The sequence below is a fragment of the Solanum stenotomum genome, chromosome 2 (genome assembly GCF_019186545.1).
Source record: "Solanum stenotomum isolate F172 chromosome 2, ASM1918654v1, whole genome shotgun sequence".
In the NCBI taxonomy this organism is placed as follows: Eukaryota; Viridiplantae; Streptophyta; class Magnoliopsida; order Solanales; family Solanaceae; genus Solanum; species Solanum stenotomum.
In genome coordinates, this window is record NC_064283.1 from 41,490,442 (window position 1) to 41,514,572 (window position 24,131).

Sequence of the window (24,131 nt, forward strand, 5' to 3'; positions counted from 1 at the left end):
CATCTGACACTACCTGGGATTTACAACATCCAAAACAGTAAATACACACCTAAGGGGCAACACACCCACGCAACCTATAATTCAAATGGTGTATCTTCATTTCTTCCCTAAAACATTTCACATGACTTTCTCTTAAGGCTAGCCAATATTACAAATGATAATCTACAAAATATATCGATTACATCACAATCAGGTCAATAGGTCAAGTAATGGACCACTACGACATTATGTCGAACACCTAGCGGGCATAAAGCTCTACAATTCATTAATGGTGTTTCAACACCAAACGGCCTCATACTTACAAACAACACTCTCACTACCATATATAGGAAGAAAATCATGCCTTTTAGCACTAATAAACCCAATCATCCACCCAATACTTCTCCAAACTTCACCACGTATAGACAACCCCAAACCTTTCTAAAATAATCAATAAAACTTTGACTCACTGCTCCCGATCATTTTTTCATGAATTTGTAGTAAAACACGTAGAGAAATCTCACCCAATATGATATCTATAGTGAGACAAAATGGGGCAGTAACCTTACCTCAAATTATGGAAAATTATTCTCTTAACTTGTACTCCTTCAAGAGTTTTAATCACCCTTTACACTTGAACAAAATAAGAAGAGAAACTCTCTTAATTACAAAGAAACATGAGCAGACAACTTAGGGAAAGGTCTGCACCATATTTAAACATGAAAAACATGAAATCTCATGGGACAATCAAGCTAAACCATATGATTTCTACTTACCTTGGTTGGAAATTAGGAGAGTTTCTTCAAGTACCCATGGAGTATTTTTGAGGTGGTTGTGATAATCATTGAGGGAAAGAAAGAGTGCTGGAGATAAATTCATTTTTTTTCTATGCAAGAACTACGACATAAATGAGCCAAATATGACCCTATAATTGCTGGCACTCCACCGCCTCTATCTTCTTCATTTTTGTCCACAAATTGCCAAGTATGTGATCCACCTACTTGGCCATTTTTAAGCTGCTCAAATGTCAAACTAGGTGATTCAACTACTTCTTCTTATTAAATCTATTTAGCTATGGCAGGTGATGTAGCTACTTACTCTTATTAAGTTGGTCAAAAAGTCTAAGTAGGTGATGCACCTACTTGTCACCTGCTAGCTTAATTTAGTCGAGCAAGCACCTCACTTATTTTATCTCATTTTCCAAATTCTAATCTTTTAATTAAAACTTAACACTCAACTCTAAAATTTAAGCTTAATAACCACCTTACTTCTCGAGTTTAAATACTTTCATCAATATTAACTTAGTCGTATAATGTTGAAATGTACAGGGTGTTATACGGGACATGGATAATCGCCACTTGTCTACTCGATTTAAACCTATAATATCAGTTTAAAAAGTATATGAGGTAATTCTAAGAATAGAAAAAATTAGTTTCCAATTTATATTAGTAAAAGGGATTTTAAAAGAAAAAAAAGTTCTTTTAAGAGCAATATTTTATTAGGAAAATGTGTTTAAAAAGAAAAAAAAATGCTATGTTAATTAGGGAACGGGCATTTTTTAACCCAAAAGTAATAATAGGAGCTTTTTTAGGTCAAAATATTGACATCAGGAGTATTTTCGAATCAAAATATTGATGCACAATATTTTTGTTTAATTTTATACTATAATTTAAGGACATTTATGACCATTTTTGGTTTTAATAATAAAACCTTTGGCCATTTTTAGATTTTTTTTTTAAAGAAGTTCCTTTAATAATTTTTTAGTGCGTATAGATGAACCTATACTCTACCTAACATGTGACTGTCTGCTTTTATATGGCTTCTTTTATTTTGTCCGTACATTAAACTATGTTGTCATTTAATTTGATCTACGTTATAAGTAAAATATCTACACCTTTTTATAAAATTATATAAGTAAAAATACCTATTAATGGCTACACTTATAAGTAAGAAATTAAGTGTAGCCATGTTTCTAGTCTCTCAAACCACAATGTTGCAGGCATACATGAGACTAAATTCAATTTGCTCCATAGATTACTCTTTAATATATTTGAGATTTAAAGTGGATAAAACAAGTTCCCTTATGCCATGCATTCATAAAGATAGATTAGAGATTAGCAATTCAAAGTTTTACGTCGACCATTAAAATTATTTAATTTGAAATTTAAATAAATATAAGAAGCGAATAACAAAATAATTCAATATTTTCTAATTGAATGCAACTTAATTGAAAAGGAAATCAATCTCTATTGAAATTTATTCATTATCAAGAAATATTATGTATCCCATGGTAATTGTTGTGGGTGTAAATACATATCGATTTAACGATATGATATGAGTGGCATCAAGATGAATGAATTGAGTGTGGAGTGTGGACATTAATGGCATGAGAAAGTACAACTCAATTTTTACCGAGTGATGGAGTGGTAACTGATAAGTACTTCTTTATCTTTAATCAGAACTCTCGGATTCGTGTCTCTTTGATTTCTGAATAGAGAGTCACCTATATTTTTACCCTTCAATATTAAACTTTCTAATGAAAATTTAAATTTAATTGAAAAAAAAAACTCAATTTTAAAATGTAAAAAGAAGAAGATTGGGTTGAAAGACAGGTAAGATTTGGTAGGTGAATTAGATAGACTTACTAACAAAAATGGTCCCCTTCTATTTCGGATAAGTTTGAAACAGTCTTAATCCTAACCGTTTTACTCCTTTAAATTTGTTAAAAGTTACTACTATTTTATATCTAATATTACATTTTTATTTTTAATCAGTAATTCTCTAATAAATCAACTTTAATATTCTCCATTTACCATTAATAAAATTATAGTCACACTAACTTTAAAGTGTGTTTTAGACCACAAAATTTATAAGCCTTTCTTATTTTTGAAAATTTTTACTCCACAAAATTTAGAAAGTAAGTGTGGGAAATGGTGCAAGAAATTTAAAGGATAAAAGTTATCAATTTGGGGAAATAAGTTATTTTGTGTTTGTCTTTGTTTATAGTTGGAACTAAAGAAGGGTTTCAGTATCCATGTTGTAATTTCAGGTATCTCTCTTCTTCTTCTCCTTTTGTTTTAGTTTAATTTGTCAAACAAAAGGATACTACCATTACCTCTCCATTCTCAAAACTTAAAATATCTCTCTCTATGCTTTCTACTTGTAATTAATGGGTTTAAGAAGCTGTTGTAATTTAAACAATTAACTCATCACTACTTATTGTGGCACCACATCCATGCATCATTTTGATTGATTACTATGTTTTCATACATGATCTCTAAACTCATCTGCATGGTATATATCATTTTGATTATAATTTCGTACAAATTGGTTGATTTCATTTTACTCCATCGGTTAATTTCTCTTTCATTATGTTTATGATTTATGAATCCACCTATTCCCCTTCTAATCCTTGCCTAAATAACTAACTCTCATGTACATACACACTATCACAAAATCATTACTTGATAAACTCAAAAATGCCCTTAAACTTTATTATATGAAATAAACAAAAATGTCCTTTATTAATAGTGTGTCTATTTAAGACTATTTTATATATATATATATATATATATATATATGGAGGGAGTAGAGAAGAAGCATTTAATTTGTAGGTAAGTAAGAGTCTCCTAATTGCTTGCTTTTCGAAAAGCATAATTTATAAGTGTTGCATTATATTGCTTAGTTTTGTGGAGACAAACTAAACATATGCTATAGCATAGGTACACTACTTTTTGTGCTTTATTGGATGCTTACTTGTTCACTTTTTCCATCCCTTTAATATGATAACATTTGACAAGTTAAAGTTCAAATCCCTTTTATAAATATATAGAGTGAGTGATAAGGATATGTCATTTTTAATATGATAGAGTGAGTGATAAGGATATGTCATTTTTCTTTTAGAGTCATGATCAGTTGTGTATGTAAAATCAGAATATATATACCCACGTTAAAGAAAAGCAAACAGAATTATAAATAGAAAAGTAGGCGATTATGAAGGATAGAAAAGATTGATTTTTTGCTTGTCTTTTTATCAAAGTTAATATCTTAAAAAGTCATTGAACTATGAGAGTTTATCAAGTAAAGTCATTGAACTTCATTTTATATCAATAAAATCACTCAACTTAAAGCTTTTATCTTCAAAAATTACTCAACAACATTTATCATTAAATAAATTTAACAAGACGTAATAAATGATCAAAAACACATTATGTTTTTTTTTCTAATTTATTATCAAAATAAATTTGTCATAACAAATAAAATTATTTTATATGCCATGTAAATATGAATTTCACAAATTGAAATTTTATATTTTCAACTCGCAACACATAAAGCCTGCATCATATCCACGTTGCTTCAATATTCATTTTCTACATTTTGTGCCACTGTTCGTAAACGTTTTTTTTTGGCTAAAGTAATCATCTATTGATTACTTTGATTAGATACTCCAGTCTCCATATACAAACATATTAGTTTAATTATAATATAAACAAATGAGTAATATAGTGTATAACCCAAAACAATTAATGAGTAATAACGTGTAGTTTTTATTTTCAATTCCTTGATGTGATTTATAGAATTTCATTACATTTATGTTGCTAGCTGGTTGCAATGTGATAGTGGAATATGAATTTTACACCCAAAATTTATTTTTTTTCATTTGTAACTGGAAACAAAGAACTGAATCATTGGTAAATAGGATAAAATGGCTTTTTAAAAAATTATTTATTTATGGGGTTCATGTTTACATGGCCTAAAAAATTATTTATTTTGTTATATTAAATTGATTTTAATAATAAATGTAGTTGGATGATTTTTGTAGATAAATATCTTAAGTTGAGTGATTTTATTGATATAAAACAAAATTTAATGACTTTACTAGATAAATTCTTATAGTTCAATGAACTTTTAAGAACTCCTTTTTATCATCATCATAAGAGAAACTTTTGTGATATTTTCATATCCCAAAGATGAGATTTTTATCTTTTGGCCTTGTGGTCCCAATTTTCTACGCACACCATTAGGCCATCAGACACAAAACAAAATAAATTCAATTTCCTTGTTTAAATCCTAACAAACATCATAAATTGTCTATCGCGAGCGGATAGCGGACTTGTATATAAATTTTATATTCATATTAAACTATCAAATACAAAAATATATAATTATTGTCTACGAACCCACCATAATAAATAGGTAGATGGTTGATTGCCCAACGAGTGCCTTCTTTTCAGAGTATGTGGGTTCAAAACCCACTAGAGACTCATTTGCGGATGTGCAATCATTCTTATCGATCAACTTTACTATTTTATCCTTAATTCATATTAATTAGTTTTTGAAAAAAGAAATTCTGATATCTTCAAAATTTGTATATTAATTGTTATACGGATAAAATGAAAAAAAAATACTAATTAATTCTATAATAAATGATCAAGTAATTAATATGGAGCAAATAAGGAGCAAGTATTATTTTTTGTTGGGCTCCAGAACAAGACTGAAACAGTCATCTTTTCAAAAAGATAATGGTCTTTCCTTGTTCAAATTTTATAGAGTGGAGTGAAGAAGAAAGAATAAAATAAATTTTATCTTGTTTCTGGTGGACCCAATTATCTGTTTGTTCTGGTTGATGCAAAACATAAATTATGGACCCACCCTTGTTTAATCAAACCCATTTTAGTCCTCAATTTTATACTTTTGACTTATATATTTATTTATTTATTCAGAGGTTGGAGTGGGAATTGAGAAGTGAGAAGAAGCACACACCCACCCTATGGATCAAAATAGAAGGCTGTTGATAGCACTCATTGTAGCTTCTACTGCATTGGGACTAATCATTTTATTCTGGATTTATCACACAAAAAGATTTCACACCTCAGGTACCTACTACATACATACAGTTCTTCACACAATTATAATTATATAATACTCCTATGTTTAAATTAATGATGATTTTTGATTCTGAAGATGTTGTGAAGGGGATGTGTAAATTAAATTTTTCCAAGTCCAGGAAAACATTGGTTTCTTTAATGGACTACAACATACTTGAATTAGCCACCAACAAATTTCAAGAAACTGAGATTTTAGGTGAAGGGGGTTTCGGATGTGTATACAAAGCTAAATTGGAAGACAATTTGTATGTAGCAGTCAAGAAACTAACCCAAAATTCCATTAAAGAATTCGAGGTAGCTACCATCATTATCAAACAATTTATAACTCGTTACTCTTTCTTTCTCACAAAAATATTAAGTAATTGTTATTTGCAGACTGAGGTAGAGTTGCTGAGTCAAATGCAACATCTCAATATTATTTCATTGTTGGGATATTGCATCCACAGTGAAACAAGATTGCTTGTGTATGAACTCATGCACAATGGATCACTAGAAACTCAATTACATGGTAATTAATAAATTTGAATTAACTCATGAAAATTATTACTCTACTAGTTTTCATTTTCTTGATTTGATAGGGCCTTCCCGTGGATCAGCATTAACGTGGCACCGCAGAATAAAAATTGCCCTTGATGCAGCAAGGTAGACTAGTTAGTTTATTAGGAGTAATTTGAATGATTGACATTTGATGATATTAACATTACTGTTTGAGCAGAGGAATAGAGTATTTACATGAGCAGTGCCATCCCCCAGTGATCCATAGAGATCTGAAATCCTCTAATATTCTTTTAGATTCCAACTTCAATGCAAAGGTAAAACTTTATATAAAAATTATACTAGTACTAGTTTTCCCTCTATTAATGGTGTGTTGTGTTTAATTTTAGCTGTCAGATTTTGGTCTTGCTGTGTTGGGTGGGGCTCAAAACAAAAATAATATCAAGCTTTCTGGAACTTTAGGTTATGTAGCCCCTGAATACATGTTAGATGGTATGCATTATCAACTCTCTCTCAGCTTTTACTTACTCTACAAATCCTATCATTTCCTTTTTCTATAGAAATTACAATCACTTTTCAACAAAAGGTTGAAAGAGTGGTAAAAAGACAAGTATTGAAAACACTCTGAACTTCATGCAAATTATTAGTTTCGTCCTCAAACTATTGACAGCCTTAAAAACATCCTTCTACATGACTAACTAAACTTAAAATACACCCCACCCCTGATCCCCCTTGATTTGCCACATGACATTGCAAGTGTCTCAAACTCGTGTAGGAGCATGAAACTCTTAATAAAAAGTTGAGAGAAGTGTTGAAAATATCGTAAGCTTGGCAAGAATTTAGGGGTGTATTTCACTCATGTTGCAAGATCGGGTTGTTTTTAAGTTCAGTTAGTCAAGTAAAAAAGTATTTTTAAGGCTGTCAATAGTTCGAGGATGAAACTAATAATTTCCGCCAAGTTTAGAGGTGTTTTCGATACTTCTCTCTTTGTCAAAAACAAGAAGGTATAATTATAACTACTTTAACCAATTGAGATCCTTTTAAAATAGTGCCACTTTGATTTTCATTTTCTTCTGTCTCTCAAATCAATGTGAAAGAGTTGGGAATTTCTTTCTTTGTTTTACAGGAAAATTAAGTGATAAAAGTGATGTTTATGCTTTTGGAGTTGTACTTTTGGAGCTGTTATTGGGAAGAAGGCCTGTAGAAAAAGAGGCACCAACTGAATGCCAGTCTATAGTCGCATGGGTAAGTAATGGTTTGAGATCTATTTTAATTTATGTTTTGAAAATAGAACTTGTCTAAAAGTATTTATGGAATTGTAGGCCATGCCTCAGCTGACAGATAGATCAAAGCTTCCAAACATTGTGGATCCTGTCATACAAAATACAATGGATTTAAAGCATTTGTATCAGGTTTATCATACTTAATGTTGGATTTCATTTAGGGTTCAATATTAGCTGAAAACTTGTTATTTTCAGAGCTCTGAAATTGAGACTGAAGGGTGGTAATGTGTAGGTTGCTGCAGTTGCTGTGTTATGTGTTCAGCCAGAGCCAAGCTATCGTCCCCTAATAACCGATGTATTACATTCCTTAATCCCCCTTCTTCCCACTGAATTAGGTGGGACGCTCCGAGTTACTACACAACAGCTGCCGCCTTCTGACAGCTGATTCCAATTCCAATTATATATGGTGTCTGCAATTCGCCTCATCACTTCTCTACACATTTTTGGCTATTATAATACAACTCACCCCAGGGGATGTATACTATTAACCATGTGTTAGGTATAAATAATTGTTTATTCAATTTTAATACATCATATATTTGTACTTCTATAGAAGATGATGATTTAATGTATAGAGTTTTTGTTTACTTCATGATTTAGTGTTTAGAGTTTTAGCTTATCCACAGAGGGTTAAATCATCAAAGTTTTTGTTCACAATCTAAGATGAGAATTTGGACAAACCATCAGTATGATTGTTATAATTATCTTATTATATGTTTTAGGATTGAACTCTCTACACTATTAGACTAAACCATATGAGCAAGCTCTATCCACAAATTTGAATCTCTTTTTCAGGAACTACATTTTCTACCCTCACATGCTACACGACCTTTCATGTTACAATCAGAGATCCAATGGATTAACCGTTAAGAGAACAAGTAAACTGAAAATGCAAATGACGAGTGTGGCTGTCGGGGTAGGTTTTAAATCTCAACAAAGCAGGCAGCATATCCACAAATATGAGAGAATTCTTTGCAAAATTTTGGGTGTAAATTGGTACAGAGGAAAACATTTTCTCATGTTTATGCAATGTAATGTTACTTCCTATTACATCTCTACAAAACTTTCAAAAGAGAACTCAGTCTAGAATACTTGTCTAATGTTGATATTGATTCTAGAAGTCTTAATGTACTCCAACAAAGCAGAATCCTCTTCATCAGAAAACAGCAATTCAAGGGAGGATATCTCAGCATTTTCTTTGTCAGTGAAGATCCTAGGGACACCTGCAAAGCACAACCATCAACAGTGCATTTCAAAAAGTATAAAGGGTTTTGGCATTTTTTTTTCCTCATTTCCAGCACACCTCCCGACAAACCGAAACAATAAGGCTTCTATAAAGGTCAAATGGGAAACAAAACATATAACCGTGACAATGTTTTCAAAAGCGAAAAGATTCAATGAATCGACCAGTTCTCTATTGAATCACTTTGCTAGTCATTCTTTCGAGCACACTTTCCGAAAGCTCATTGCTTCAATAATCCCTTGGAAAATTGAAAATCACCCCCTCGTTTTAAACAAGATTATATTTTTTAGCAACACTAAGCAATGAGAACTTCCAGTAAGCAATTATACTACATATAAAAATCACAGTGCCTACTTGCCACATCCAATAGAATAATCTTATATCATTAACTTAAGGCATTTTACTCCCTTGTTAAACTCAAAAAGCACACTGCTAGAGTTCTGACAGAGGAAGTCATCAAAAATACAGAGATAGAAACCAGCTTGTAGAAATGAATCTTCAATGAGTAAGATTTAGTTGATACTTTTCAATGGCATTTCTCAATAACCTGTGTATAAAAAACCTGACGATTTAACACTTTCCAATGACCTTCTGTACCAAAAGATTTTCGTTGACCTTATTGTCGGTATATTAGAATTTATTTATTTTTTCTTTCGATGGTGATCCGTCAAAAAATTAAAATATCTGATACATTATTTTACCTTTTCGACAAACAGGCCATAGAAAGCTCGATGTGTTGAAAAATATTTTGATTTTTTGACAGTAGGGTCGTCGAAAAGTGTTACATTTTCAGAAAAATGTTTAGCACTTCCAATGTAAAAAAAAGTAACTAAGGGCCCATTATCAATACATATTTCGTTGTTTCAGCTTTAACTTGAAATGGTGTTGGGATTCTTACATGGTCTGGCTATTAGGAAACATAAAGAACACATTTTAGCCCCAGATATAAGTAATTACCCAAAATAGCAAATGCACCAAAGTCGTTTAGCCCCATTCTAAGCTACTACCCAAAATAACAATTGGACCAAAGTTGTTTACATATTGATATTTGGCTCAAAGTTTATATTACATTGATTATTACCTCATATCTTGTACATACTTGTGCAGATTACATTTTTGGTGGGGGATTTTGAGCCCATTACGTATTATATGTGTAGGAAGAGCTTTGGACGAAAGCGGGCAGGAAGGGATGATTTAGTGCAAGTCGAGTCAAGAAAACTAAGAACTGAAGAAGGTTGAGGGCACCCCACCTGCTCATGTCACGGCTTCGGAAGATTAGTGTAACACCTCGGAAGTTGGAAAGTCGAAAGGAAAAGGATAATGCAGCAAATTTGTCTGAGACTGATTTTACGAGTCCAACCTATGGACCGTAGGAAGTCCTACGGGCCGTAGATAGGGAATCGTAGACCTACGGTAGAGTTTTGGGGAAAATAAGGTTTCAGTACCTCATTCGACATTTGACGGTTGACCAGGATGGCCCGTCAACCTTTGTACGAGTCGTAGATAGGTCTCATAGGTGGGTCCCAGACTTGGTGAAATTTTGAGGGTCAAGTTGAGTTCAACAGTTGGGGTCTACAGACTGTAGAAGGTTCTACGAGCCGTAGACCAGACTCGTCAAAGTTGGTCCAATTTTATAAGTTCCTGAACTTTTCTAGGGTTGACCAGTACGGTCCGTAGAAAGTCTACGGACCGTAGGTCCAAACCGTAAGAAGGGGTTGGCAGTTATTTTATAGGGCTTTTAGGTCTTTTCTCTAAGTGATTAGTGTCTAAACTAGGTTGTTTTGATCCTTATCCTAAGCCCTATATAAGTCCTTTAAGCCTAAAAACTAGTCATTCTCCTAAATTCCCTCCAAGATCACCCCTAAATTTCCTCTCAAAAGCTAAGGAAGGAGAAAGCTAGGGTTTGGCTTGAAGAACTCCAATCCACCATAGATTGTGGGCATTGATTACTAAGGTATGTTAGTATTCACCTATGGAGTCCTTTCCTCCATAGGGTTCCTAAATTCTCTAATTTTAAAGTTAGCTTCTAAATGAAAGTTAGGATTTTATCCAATCTTCATGGGTTCTTATCAATCATGATTCAATTAATTGTTTTCTATCTTTTTATGCATGAATTGAAGTAATTACATGATTTTAAGTTTGTGAGAAATATAGGAAAAGAATATTATTGAATTGTTGTTGTTTACATTATTACATTGAGACCCTATTTATAGACCCTAGAATACAATCCTTTACCAAGTAGGATACTATTTAGTATTCCTATTTCTATTTCTATTCCTATTCTTGTTCTAATAGGATTGTATAAACTTATTCTTATTCTTATTCTAATAGGATTGTATAAACCTATTCCTATTCTAATAGGATTGCTCAAGCTAGTGCATACAATTCATGTACCTAGCTTGTTACAAATGTAATTAACACGAGGACCGATGAGGGGCTTGGTGAGATATCTCCAAGTTGATCACTTGACTTCACAAATTTGACAATCAATTTCAATGGGCTTGGTCTTCTCATGAAATACTGAATTTGATGCATAATGCCGATAAAACAGAGAGTGATAAAATTACAGTGTTGAACTTCCCAAACCAAGCTTGCAAAAACTATTTCAGACCATAGAGTGACTTACGTAATCAACATACAAGGCTACTAAACTCCCCCTGAGCAACAAATTAGGTGGTTGCTCCATATAGACTTCTTCACAATGCAACGGTCGCCGGAAGTGCTCAAAATCTAGTATAAAGTGTATGGATCATGTTGGAATCAATAGACGTGTCAATATTTAACAAGAAAGTCACCGAAAAATTGGCTGGAACATGCTTATATGCCGGAGTATTGATTTGATGGATAAAAGTGGTCACAATCTAAGAAATAAAATTATATGGGTAGGGTTGGAATGATGTCACGACCCAACTAGAAAATAGAAATTATATAGGATAGTTCGAATTGATGGAACGACCCCCATTGAAAAAGAGAAATAATATGGGTAGGGTCGGAATGATGGCACAACCCTAATGAAAAAGAGAAATTATATAGGTATGGTTGGAATGATGGCACAACCCTACGCAAATCAGATTTGGGGAGTCACCGGAAAGACGAATGAAACTATGCAAATCAAATCTGAGGAGTCACTAAAAAGACATGATGCTATGCAACTCAGATATGAGAAAGTAGTTCGGTAAAATCCACGGTACTACACAAATTAATTATGAAAAGTAGTCCAGAGAGATGCACGGTGCTATGCAAATAAGATATGCAAAAAAAGGTAGTCACCGGAAGGATGTCACGGTGCTACACAAATTATATATGAAAAAGTAGTCAATGGAATGATGGCACCTTGCTACACAAATTAAATATGAAAAAGTAGTCACCGGAATGATGACACGGTGCTACACAAATTAGATATAAGAAAGTAGTCACTGGAATGATGACACGGTGCTACACAAATTAGATATGAGAAAATAGTCACCGGAAAGATACATGGTGACCCAACTTTTGCTAACATAATTGTTGGCCAGCGGGCGGCATATATGAGTAATAGCCGCCCGCCGGCAGCGGAATCACTTTGATCGTTTACCAAGATCGTAGAGGCTCTGATATCATGTGAGAAATATAGGAAAAAAATATTATTGAATTGTTGTTGTTTACATTATTACATTGAGACCCTATTTATAGACCCTAGAATACAATCCTTTACCAAGTAGGATACTATTTAGTATTCCTATTTCTATTTCTATTCCTATTCCTGTTCTAATAGGATTGTATAAACTTATTCTTATTCTAATAGGATTGTATAAACCTATTCCTATTCTAATAGAATTGTATAAACCTATTCCTATTCTAACAAAGTTGAATTCATATGAACCCATGCATGATCCATGATTTTTAGACTATAATCATATGATGAAGATTATGAACTATGAAAGATGAATTTATGAAGATATGCATGTTCTTTTATGAAATCAATATAAATGATTTAAGGATATTTTGAGAGTAAAACATCAATGTTGTTGTCTAAAAGGGTTTCTCACAAAATGATTAATAAGGTTGAAAGGTTTACTCACCTAAGTTGAATCAAGATTAAGGAGCTCTTCTAAATGAACTTTAGCTTGGATTAGTTGCTAAATTGTGTCCTTCCATGGATGATGAAATGAATAAGATTGATGACTATTCCATAGGATTTTTGCTTAGCACCGAAAGGATATTGAGATGGAGGCTTTCCCATTAGTAGAGGCTGGGTCTCTAGTAGCAATCTGCTCATCCCATAACTATGTGCCACCATAGGATGATTGTCTTAGATAGACATTAGCTAGTGGATCCACTTTAGCTCAGATTTATGGTTCTTACCTTGGCAAGTAAGGACACCCCTTCTCGATATGGGGTAGACACTGGATTCCATGTTATAGCTCACATGGTCTATGTCAGTTACATGGTAAACTTCCCATAATATGAACTAAGGTTACTTTTAAAGTATCTTCATAGTGATTTAAAGATCTTTCGCTTGCATTGACCATGATCATGATTTATGTTTTCTAACCCTTCTTATCTTCTGATTTAGCTTGGTCATTGCATGTCATGTAAAGTCCTTTTTAGCATGATTTCATAACTTTTATGCATTGCTATCATACTTAGTACGTTCCATGTACTAGTGCATACTTGTGCCTACATTGTTTCACTAATGTAGGCCAGACACTCCTACCTCTCACACTCGTGGCTAATTGATCTTTGGCACTCAAGGATTGGTGAGTCCTCATGTTTCGAGAACCGAGACACTTTTATTGCTTTCTTTATTTCAATTTTCAGACTTGTATGTGATGTATGAGTTACGTCCCAATCACTTCCTTGATGTAATAGATAGCTGTAATGACCCTCCAGGTCATTTTTAAATTAAAGAATTCATTTCATCGTTTAGAGCGTTCCTGTAGCGACCCCAAGTCATTTATGACTTGCTGGCACTGACTGTTCGGTCGCCTGGTCGTTCGTTTGGGTTTTAGGCCCGTTCTCCTGTTTTGGAGATTTTTATAACTTGAAAAGTTGACTTTGGTCAACCTTCTTGGAAGACGTGCTCAGATGAAAATTCTGACAGCTAGGTTAGCTTCGGAAGATCGATTTTGGTCTAGAACGACCCTTTGTTCACTTCCCGAGACTTTAGATAGCAATTGTGGAATCTGGCTCAAATGATACTGGGTGTGGGACCCACTTTTCGTCGAAGCGAGCTCCAAATGGAAATTCCGCCTTCACCATTGAGTCCGAAATATCATTTCCAATCAGATTCCATATAAGGTTTGTATTTTTCCGACTCCGAACGAGTCCGAAACATCGAAATTTAAGTTTGGAGGGTTGTAAAATTTTGACGCGGCGGTGACGTGGCAGAGCCACGTGACGACACGTGGCAGAGGTGGAAATTTCCAGATTTTTAAGAACGAATTTCGTCCAAATTTTTGTTCAACTTCAAATTGAGATTGCTCCTTCATTTTTAATCCAAATTAAGTGATTCAAAAGGCAAACTTCAAGAGAATTTCGAGGGGAATCTAGCGGTGATCTCGAAAACGCGAGGGGAGGCTTCGTTGAGGTAAGAAATCAATTTTTAGCCACTGCCAGTGTGATTTTCGGATGTTTTGTTGTTGAATTTTTGAAATGTGAGATCTTGATCATCGTAAGTCCGTTTTGAGTCATTCTTGTGGCTAACTTGTAGAGTTTTTCGCAAGGATCGTCGTGGTATAATCTGTTTGGGTTGAAAGGGTCTCGTTTTTCCGGAAATTGATGATGAAAGGGCTGTCCTTTTTAATTATTGTGGCTGATTTGCGGTGTTGTGGGCATCTGTTTGTGCTAAAATTTTGGGATATTAGTTTAGTAAGGTAGTTGGGACGTTTCCACGGATTCGATTTTGAGATTCTAAGTGTGGGCCCCACAATCCCGTTTTAGACCCGATTTTGGGTCCGTCTCCGAAAAATATAATTTTAGTGTCAATATATTCGTAATGACGAGGTGATTAACCTTTTGTTAGTGGGGAAGCATTTGGAGACCGTTCGGAGAGGAAAAGATCCGGTACCGTGAGTTGGAGCACGCGTGATCGGCTTTCAGGTAGGCTATGGTTTTCTCTCGTGAGATTGAGCATGTTTAGGCAATTGTTTATTGATTTGCTTGAGTATGGAGGGGTTCGGGTGTCGAGCATGCTAAATTTCTATAATTCCTGCCTTAGACCTTATTTCGGGAAAGTGTTGGATTATGACAGCATGTCTCTTGATATTATTGAATAGCCATATCTGGTGGTGTATATGATAATATTGATTTGAAGTATGTTTGGCCTTAGTCTAGGCTTAGACTAGTGTTGCCATAGACTTGCGAGATTTCGGATGTCGTTGGGCAGTAGAACTTTTTCCGACGTCGTTTCGGACGGTTAGCTCCTTGTAGACTGATATAGCAGACTTGAGTCTGATAGTCGGTAACTCAGCTTATGACCTTGTATCCATAATGCCCTGCTTTTATATCGGCTACAAATACCCGGTTAAAGTCCGTGGTCTAGCTTACTCATTATTGGATACTTCCTCGGCGATTTGGGGTATATGAGGGTCGGACTAAAAGGATTATTTATGGTAATCGGTTTGGTGATATTTCCCGCGACGGATGGTTGGATATTGATTCTTAGCTACAGTACCCGGTTAGAGTCCGTGGTCCAGCTTACTTTTTCCAGGCTTAGCTACAGTACCCGGTTCGAGTCCGTGGTCCAGCTTACCTGTGATCTGGTTTCAGCTACAGTACCCGGTTAGAGTCCGTGGTCCAGCTCATTTATGTCCAGGCTTAGCTACAGTACCCGGTTCGAGTCCGTGGTCCAGCTTACCTGTGATCTGGTTTCAGCTACAGTACCCGGTTAGAGTCCGTGGTCCAGCTCATTTATGTCCAGGCTTAGCTACAGTACCCGGTTCGAGTCCGTGGTCCAGCTTACCTGTGATCTGGTTTCAGCTACAGTACCCGGTTAGAGTCCGTGGTCCAGCTCATTTATGTCCAGGCTTAGCTACAGTACCCGGTTCGAGTCCGTGGTCCAGCTTACCTGTGATCTGGTTTCAGCTACAGTACCCGGTTAGAGTCCGTGGTCCAGCTCATTTATGTCCAGGCTTAGCTACAGTACCCGGTTCGAGTCCGTGGTCCAGCTTACCTGTGATCTGGTTTCAGCTACAGTACCCGGTTAGAGTCCGTGGTCCAGCTCATTTATGTCCAGGCTTAGCTACAGTACCCGGTTCGAGTCCGTGGTCCAGCTTACCTGTGATCTGATTTTGGCTACAGCACCCGGTTCGAGTCCGTGGTCCAGCCCACCCGTGCCCGACCTTTGGCTACAGCACCCGGTTCGAGTCCGTGGTCCAGCCCATATAGGTTGACTCATTAGCTATAGTACCCGGTTCGAGTCCGTGGTCCAGCTTGCACGTGGTGTATTCCCAATTCCTCACTAAAGCTTCAGTTTAGTCTTGATTACTCTCATCTGCAGGTTGAGGTTTTGGAGGTTGGAGAGATTCCGGTTAAAGTCCGGGACGTAATGAGATCTTGGAATATGATTGGGAATGGTTCAGTTACAAGTCCGGAAATTGGTAATATTGTGATAGACCTTCTAGCTCCATTATTTTACTTCAACTGTCAGTCCATCTGCCGGGCTTATGGGGGTCCGTGCAGGTGGTTTCTTTTATTGTGCACGAGCGTACCCGTCGGGTTTATGGGAGCCCGGCGGAGTTAGTTAGATTGCTTGTCTTTGTTGCCTGTACGCTCGTGTACATACCCCCCATTTACTACTCTTTGCACTTGATGTGACCCTTTATTTGCATTTCAGTTTACTTTTGCTTATCTTGCTCAGTCGGCCGATGATGCCTACTGGGTACCTGTTGTTTTGGTACTCATGCTACGCTCTGCATCTATTTTGTGATGCAGGTCCGAGCACTAGTAGCCAGCGTTGATCTAGCTTGGAGTAGACTTATCTGGAGACGGGGGTGAGCACACGGCGTTTTGTACTATTTCAGTCTCCATCTGTATATATAGACTTGTCTTTTTCCTTTCGAGACAGTCCAGTCTCTGTTGTCCGGTTTTAGGACTTGTACTCATTTTGTAGTAGCTCTGTACTAGTGACTTCCAGGTTCTGGGAGCGATCTTTATTTGTATATATGTTTTTGGTTTGTGTCCGCTTGTTTATATTGTTATTTGCCTACTCTTGTTTAATTTCTACCCTCAGACCCATTACTTGTTGTTCCGGGTTACGGGTTGGCTTACCTGCTGGCGGGTTATAGTAGGTGCCATCATGACTTGTTAAATCGGGTCGTGACAATAGCTTATTGAGACTTATGTTAGACTTCCACTTTTGTCAAACTCTTTAAATGAATTAAGACTTTTTTCTTGAAATCTTTATTTCTATTATCTTGTATGATGTATGCTAAGTGACTTGTGTAGGGCCTTTTGGGGTTCTATACGCCATGTTACGCTCGGGGTATACTTTGGGTCGTGACAACGAGCCAGGGAAGTTGGCCAATTTCAAAGCACTGAATCAAGGGGTGTCACGAGCCCCATCGCAACCAAACCTGAAATTTTGTTGAGGAGGAGCTCATCAACCCTCCTCACACTGTGAAGTCCCTTGATGAGCATCTCAATTTTTGATACCATAGTTTTGATTTGCATGAGCCGAGTTTTTATTGGCATGAGCGACCTCTTACACACCCTAGGCCATATATAAACCCCAAGAAACGTCTTTTGAGGGGACACTATTTTGGAGGGCAAGAACCACACCAGAAGCAAGGGCTAACGATATTAAGAAACGAGTTTCCTATTTCTCCCATTATTTCTTGTTTATGAATTTTAGTATTGCGTTTTCAGTAAAATTATGAGTAGCTAAATTTCTCATCTAGGATATTGATAGAAACATTTATAGGATGATTTCTTGCCAGTGTTCAAATATAATTGTCTATTTGCCAGGAAATTGGCATAGTTGAATTTGTATGAGGTCAAGGACATGCGTCATGATTTAATAGCTCGATTATTAGTAGTCAAATGTGTTCGTGTATGTAAGTAAGAAATGAGAGAAAGATAATAAACTAAGCAAAGAAAGTCATATGTATCTGACGGTTTCTCAACAAGAAAAAAAGCAAGCAAAGAAAGTCGTATGGAGCAGTGGATCTCCGATATGTTCGTTTTCACGGGCGCCATTATCGGACATTGCAGGCTGAGCATCTATTTCTCGTATATCGTTCCACACCGAGAAGAGGGATGTGTACCAGTGATGTTTGAGTGTTCTTAGCTTCAGATCCAAGAACGATTAAGTAAATGCTATAAAGTAGACTTAGGGTATGTTTGGTATGGAAGAAAACATCTTGACTGTTGTTGCCGGAAAATCCCCACCTCCAATAGAGTCTCAAGCACATATTGGAAAAAGTGGATTCATTTGATTTGAACAACAAGACACCTGTTAGGGATACTATTCTATTCTAGAACATTGTACTGAGGGCAGAATAGTATTTGTAACTTGTATATATTTTTCTTTCTGCATTTTATTTATTCAGTCAGTTAGAGAGTTTGTTAGATTATGGATTGCCTTCCGAGTTTTAGCCTGTATAAATACACCATCTCTTGTACAGAAATATACACAACAAATAGAGATTTATCACTGCGAATCAGTCTCTTCTTTACAGCTTTTCTCAATCCAGCTACTATCAGTGGCAATCAAACCACTAACCACCCATTTGTCATCAAAATATGCTCTGAGCCCAGTCTCAGAATGGCATAAGATCACTAATTATTTGAGCCTTCTGTAGATGAACTTGAAAATGAAAAAAGAATAGTCTTGGCCTTTTATTTTCTTAATTTATTTTGGTACCTAAGAATGCTAAACCTCAGCATAAGCTAGTTCTTCAAGTAGTTCATGTGTGACCATCCTAGATCATCAAAAAATGGGAACAAGACCATTTCTTCCCAAGAAAAATCAGCTGAATAATGTAAAATACTTCTACCAGTAGACCAAGAATGATTTAAAAAGTTTTACGACCTCCAAATTTCTGTCAACTACATGTAGATGCCCAATATTCCTACGATAATCATCACCTACTTCTAGCATACCACTAACAGAAAACTAAAACATAAGTAGTCAACTAACCGTGGAAGCATTCCCTTGCTTGTCCTGCCATAAGAATAACATCACCACTTCGAACAAACATTGCAAGAGGTGGAACCTCCCTAGACTTTCCCCCTATAAGGAAAATGCCTTTACAGCCCAAGCTACAGAGAAAAAAGAACACTTCAGCCCTTGGTAACGTTTCCTACATATCAAAGTTTGAACTTCATTCAAGTAGAAAGAGCTGTAAAAAATCAGCACATACCTCATGCTAACAATAGGCTTACTCCAATCCTTCTCCATGTCATCAAGGTGGCCACCAAGTGTGTCACCTTAAAGGAGTAGAGAAAACTAGAATTAGCAAATAAGAAGTCAACCGTAATGGCTCCTTTTCATATACACTTGGTATAGGTATAGATTCATATGCTTAAGACCTAGAAGACAAATATTTGAGAACAGGTACCTAGACCAAAGTAATTGACAATTGCTGCTTCTGCCTGGAACACTTCACCTAATGGAAGGGTAGGTGCTGCCATTCTTTCAGCCAACAGGCAAAGTGCATCAGGTATCTTGTTGTGAGGCAGAGAAATATTATAGCTCCGCTGAGCAAATGCCAGGAAAAATAAATCAGAACTGAGACTAATCAAGGAAATAAAAAACTATGAAAACACGTCCAAGGTTAAATAAAATCAAGCACATAAAAAGAGAACAAAATATACTGTACGGAAGAAGGAAGGAATGATGAGTGTACAATTGCTAAAAAGTCTCATCAGCAGGAATAGACACAAGAAACTAATGTTAGTGCACAATGAACAAATTATTCAAAGACAATATATCGTCAGTGCTTAGCTAAAATAACAATAAAATTTGTGGACTTAGATAAGGTCATGAAACAAGTTGAGAAGGAAGGAATGTACAATTCCTATTTCATTGGTATCAGTGAGTTTTAACAGCAGTGAAGAAACAAATGGTACCATAATAAGAATCACATGATGGTATTCAAAGCCTACATAACTAGTTTGGTTCACATATAAAATAAGCCCAACTCCTATGAATACTTTAAAAAGGGTGTTATGATGCACAAATGAGAAATATTGAATATCCTCACATCGCTAGGACTGTATGCAAATGGGCAATAAGCCATGTAAATGAACCTTTGAACAATATACTGCACTTTATGAGGAGAAATTCAGCAAGACCTTAGACCAGTCAAACTGCTTGCCAAGGGTGCTCCACCGTAACTTACGAAGCAAAACAGAGGCTGGCATTGATTTGCATGTACCTCCTTTGGATAATGCACCTGATTGATCAAAAAAATTCCATGTGGGAACATTTATGTCGTTCTGGATGATTTCCACCTCAGAATTATTGGTTCCACAGTACTGCTCCTCTTGAATCAAAACTTTATTAGCCTTGGCAGCAGCAAATAAGTCCTGTAGAGGCCCATAAATTGCATTGTGGTTGGTCCTGTTAGGAGGTTGAGGAAAGCTTGTTAAACTCTCCTTTATCCATCGGCATTGCTCCTCAACGGGTAATGCTCCAGGAATGAAATAAAACCCTGCAACAATCAGCACAAAAGCTTCAATGTCCCGCATGCTAACAACAGAAGATTAATCGAGAATTAATGTCATCAACTGACTATGCCTCAACACATAACAAAGTTGCAGCCTGCTATAGTCGTCTATAACCATTCACTTTATTCAAGACCAAATCATTCCATTGCTACTTTGCCTGTAAATAAATTTCCTTCAAGAAAAATATGAGCTGTAAAACTAAAGGTTCATCAACGTTCACAACTATCCTATACTTAACATACAAGTCAGGACTAAAAAGATAGTGAAATAACGTATTGGGACAATAGTTGTTCAATAAGTACATTTTTAATTTATAGTTCACCTGTCAATTCTATGCATGTAAATTATGGAGAGTATGCTGAGAAATAGGGTGTTCAAGTATTAGTTTCCTATCTCAATGAGCTTTACAAATTACATTTTGTTTGGATGGTTGCTACCCGTTATATTGTATTGTTAGTTTAAACAATGTTTGTTTTGATTGTTACTTAAATTCTATTGTATCGTATCATTTAAATCCATCATTAGGTAACAACGAAAAGACCCAATTTATGTAACGACCGATTCAGTGTGATCGCGTCGTCACCTTAATATTTTCTTCTCATTTTGTCTTTATTTATTATTTAATAATTATATTTCATCTTTTAGCCTACTTTTTGATAGTAGCTCTACCTGTAGTCTACTTTCTTGTAGGTTTATCGTTCAAATTATGAATGTGTGACATTATGTAACGACATAGAACGATGCAATCTATCCAAACATCGTATTCATTAAAACAATACAATACAACCATCCAAACAACTGTCAAAGGTCAGATCTTTTTGATAAAAAGACCTTGAATTGTTTGCTGATCAAATAGTTTCCAAGTTGAAATAGAAATTCTTGATATACAAGTCAAGTCGAATGGAAATTGTGCAATAATAACATGATAAGGCATACCGGGATGAGTTTCCAAGCAGAAGATAGGAGTATGGAGATCGCATTGAATTGGGAAAATGCCTGAGGGAAGTTCACCATTTCTATGGTAAGACTCTGAAATTGACTTGAAATCAATAACGTCGGACAAATCTACTGGTCTGGGTTGCTTTTTCCTGAGTTGAACAACAACAAGAAGAACAGATTAGTGTGCCAATTGCCATTAACGTAAAAGAGATGGAACTATTCTATAAGAAACTTACTTTCGGGTATTGTCGTAATACAGCTTGTATTTCTTTTCAGCCTTCCTGAAAGCGGTTCGCTCTGCATCTTCGGTGGAACCGTACATCTTCTTCTACCCCTAAAAACAGATAAATCTTTCAATTAGGGTTCACGCTATACGTGATTGCCTTCGATCACAAAATTTAACTTTAAGCTATCAATCAACTTTTCAGGTTTAGGCCTGCTTGTTTTCATTAACATCATCTCAATAATTAACATTTATTATATATATAATTTTTTAAATACATAAACACAATATATATTAAATATTACATTAAGAAAACATTTAAAAAATCGTCATTTTTAAAAATATTAAGATATTTGAATTTATAAATAAATATTTTAAGTTTGATAAAAATAAAATGAACCTACATATATAAATTACTATAATAAAAATAATTATTAGAAAAAAATATAGTCACCATTTTTTTAAAAAAAATTCAACTTAAGTTAAGCGTCAATAATCAACATGAATAATCACACTATTACAACACCCAGTTCTATCACAATTAGTATTCCTCCTATTTTTTTTAAAAGTTGATTTGGACTCTAGGTCCTTTATTCCTTCAAATCATTGGGCTCATCCACTACCAAACAACAAAAGAAAACCTAGTCGCCCAAAAAGTGACCAAATCAGGATATAACAAGACCCTAAGAAATAGGGTTTCCTAAGTGAGTCTTCAGCTTCTTCTTTCCCTACCCTTTCGCCTCTCTGAAGATGCTCCACCTTGTGACCCCCAACAGTGGTCTTCGCCTCCTCCTCCTATGGATGATCAACATACTACATCGCTAGTCTTCTCTTATACTATCAAGATCATCTTTCAAAGGTACTTTTCCATTTTCTTCTCAAATCTTTTTTTTTCTTTTCATTTCTCTGTTGATTTATCTCATCTTGTAGGTGTACTACCCGGTTTGGATGTATGAGCTCTTGCTGAGCTCGGAAAAGAGTATGAACCCTGCATTCCAGCTTTGAAGATCCTTGTAAGTAACTACTTTCTCCCATATCTTGTGTGACCTCCTTCTTCCTGTAGTTGAAGCAAAAGAGGAGAAAACCAAGTTACTCCCGAGCTTTCTCTTGATCTCCTAGCTGGATGCAAGTTAAGAATGCATATCTGATTCCTCGACTCTCATGTTTTGCTTGTGCATGCATAAATTTTTGCTGGATGTCGTAGCTTCGGATAAATAGTTTCCTTATAACTTTTTTGCTTCTGATATAGATATTACCTAACTTGTAAACAAAGTGGTGGAATTCTTTGGCGCTCACTACTAAAAAACTGCTAAAAAACGTCGGAAGAAAAAGTGACGGACAACGTCGCTCCAAAAAAGCGACGGACTAAGAGATGCCGTCCGTCGCTTTTTAATTAAAATAATTATTTTTAAAATTATTTTACAAAAAGTGACAGACTGCATCTCTTAGTCCGTCGTTTTTTTTACGGAATTTTGCGCTAAATATATATATATATAATTAATAATAATTTATTTAATATTTATAGAGACGTCGTCCGTCGCTTTTTATTAAAAATAATTATTTATAAATTAAACAATAACCACGCTGTCTGTCGTTTTAATTTATTTCATTTTATTAATTAGTTTTTAAAAAAAGCGATGGACGACATCTCTTAGTCCGTCGCTTTTTGGTCAAAATATCTAGTCAAACATTTTTAAAAAGCGACTGACAACGTCTCTTAGTCCGTCGCTTTTTAATTAAAATATTTTTTTAATTTTTTTTTAAAAGCGACGGACGGCATCGCTTAGTCCGTCACTTTTTTCTCGTATTTTTGCTAATTAATTATTTTATATAGATAGTGACGCAATCCGTCGCTTTTTATTAAAAATAATTATTTATTAATTTAAAAAAAGTCACGCCGTCCATCGCTTTTTATTAATTTTAATTGTTTAATTATTTTTTAAATTAGCGACGGACAACATCTTTATGTTCGTCGCTTCTTGGTCAAATATTTTAAGAAAGCGACGGACAATGTCTCTTAGTCTGTCGCTTTTTGGTCAAAATGTTGGTCAAACATTTTTTAAAAAAAGCGACGGACATAGAGACGTTGTTCGTCGCTTTTTAAAAAATATCTGCACTAGCAGACACGATTTTCCCCATTTCTCCATATAAAAAACAAAATTGAGAAATATTTTGATTTAATTTTATTTAAATCGTCTTCCGGAGAATGGTTTTGTGTAAAATAAAAAACAAAAAAAATTATAATACCGACTTCCAGATGTCGGTAAAATTAAATAGTATGTAATAAATTAATATTTTCAATTAACTTTAAATAAATCGTCCTCCGAATGACGGTTTTATATAAGTTAAAAAATAATTTAATATAAAATACCGACCCCCCGATGTCAATATTATTTAATTAACATGATTACTTTTTATTTATCTTAAAA

At 35.1% G+C, this 24,131-nt stretch overlaps 2 protein-coding genes and 1 long non-coding RNA gene across 3 annotated transcripts; 2 read left to right on the top strand and 1 right to left on the bottom strand.

Moving 5' to 3' along the window:
* The first annotated feature begins 2,936 nt into the window (after nt 1-2,936).
* LOC125856541 (probable receptor-like protein kinase At1g80640) lies at nt 2,937-8,200 on the top strand. The gene is made up of 10 exons (XM_049536112.1): nt 2,937-3,028; nt 5,703-5,855; nt 5,944-6,161; nt 6,243-6,375; nt 6,446-6,509; nt 6,583-6,679; nt 6,752-6,854; nt 7,489-7,607; nt 7,685-7,774; nt 7,878-8,200. The coding sequence occupies exons 2-10, from the start codon at nt 5,750-5,752 to the stop codon at nt 8,028-8,030; spliced, it is 1,083 nt and encodes a 360-aa protein (XP_049392069.1). The 5' UTR covers nt 2,937-3,028; nt 5,703-5,749; the 3' UTR covers nt 8,031-8,200.
* Nucleotides 8,201-8,558: 358 nt separating this feature from the next.
* On the bottom strand, nt 8,559-21,913 carry LOC125856542 (alpha-ketoglutarate-dependent dioxygenase alkB). Its single transcript, XM_049536113.1, has 7 exons — nt 21,716-21,913; nt 21,477-21,628; nt 20,166-20,524; nt 19,430-19,568; nt 19,232-19,298; nt 19,009-19,130; nt 8,559-8,868 (listed from the first exon to the last, which is right to left on the bottom strand). Exons 1-7 carry the CDS (start codon nt 21,799-21,801, stop codon nt 8,729-8,731), a joined length of 1,065 nt encoding a protein of 354 aa, XP_049392070.1. The 5' UTR covers nt 21,802-21,913; the 3' UTR covers nt 8,559-8,728.
* On the top strand, nt 14,382-17,008 carry LOC125856546 (uncharacterized). The gene is made up of 3 exons (XR_007445530.1): nt 14,382-14,457; nt 14,893-14,969; nt 16,803-17,008. It is a non-coding gene; the product is annotated as an uncharacterized LOC125856546 (long non-coding RNA).
* Nucleotides 21,914-24,131: the final 2,218 nt, after the last annotated feature.

Bases quoted from the DNA above. Each gene is read 5' to 3' on its own strand.
- LOC125856541 (XM_049536112.1), top strand. From the start codon at position 5,750: ATGGATCAAAATAGAAGGCTGTTGATAGCACTCATTGTAGCTTCTACT. The intron at 6,162-6,242 runs GTAGCTACCATC...TGTTATTTGCAG, and splicing joins ATTCCATTAAAGAATTCGAG to ACTGAGGTAGAGTTGCTGAG. The intron at 6,855-7,488 runs GTATGCATTATC...TTTGTTTTACAG, and splicing joins CCCTGAATACATGTTAGATG to GAAAATTAAGTGATAAAAGT.
- LOC125856542 (XM_049536113.1), bottom strand. From the start codon at position 21,801: ATGTACGGTTCCACCGAAGATGCAGAGCGAACCGCTTTCAGGAAGGCT. The intron at 19,299-19,429 runs GTACCTGTTCTC...TACTCCTTTAAG, and splicing joins TGTCAATTACTTTGGTCTAG to GTGACACACTTGGTGGCCAC. The intron at 8,869-19,008 runs GTTAGTTGACTA...TGTGCTTTGCAG, and splicing joins AGCAAGGGAATGCTTCCACG to GTGTCCCTAGGATCTTCACT.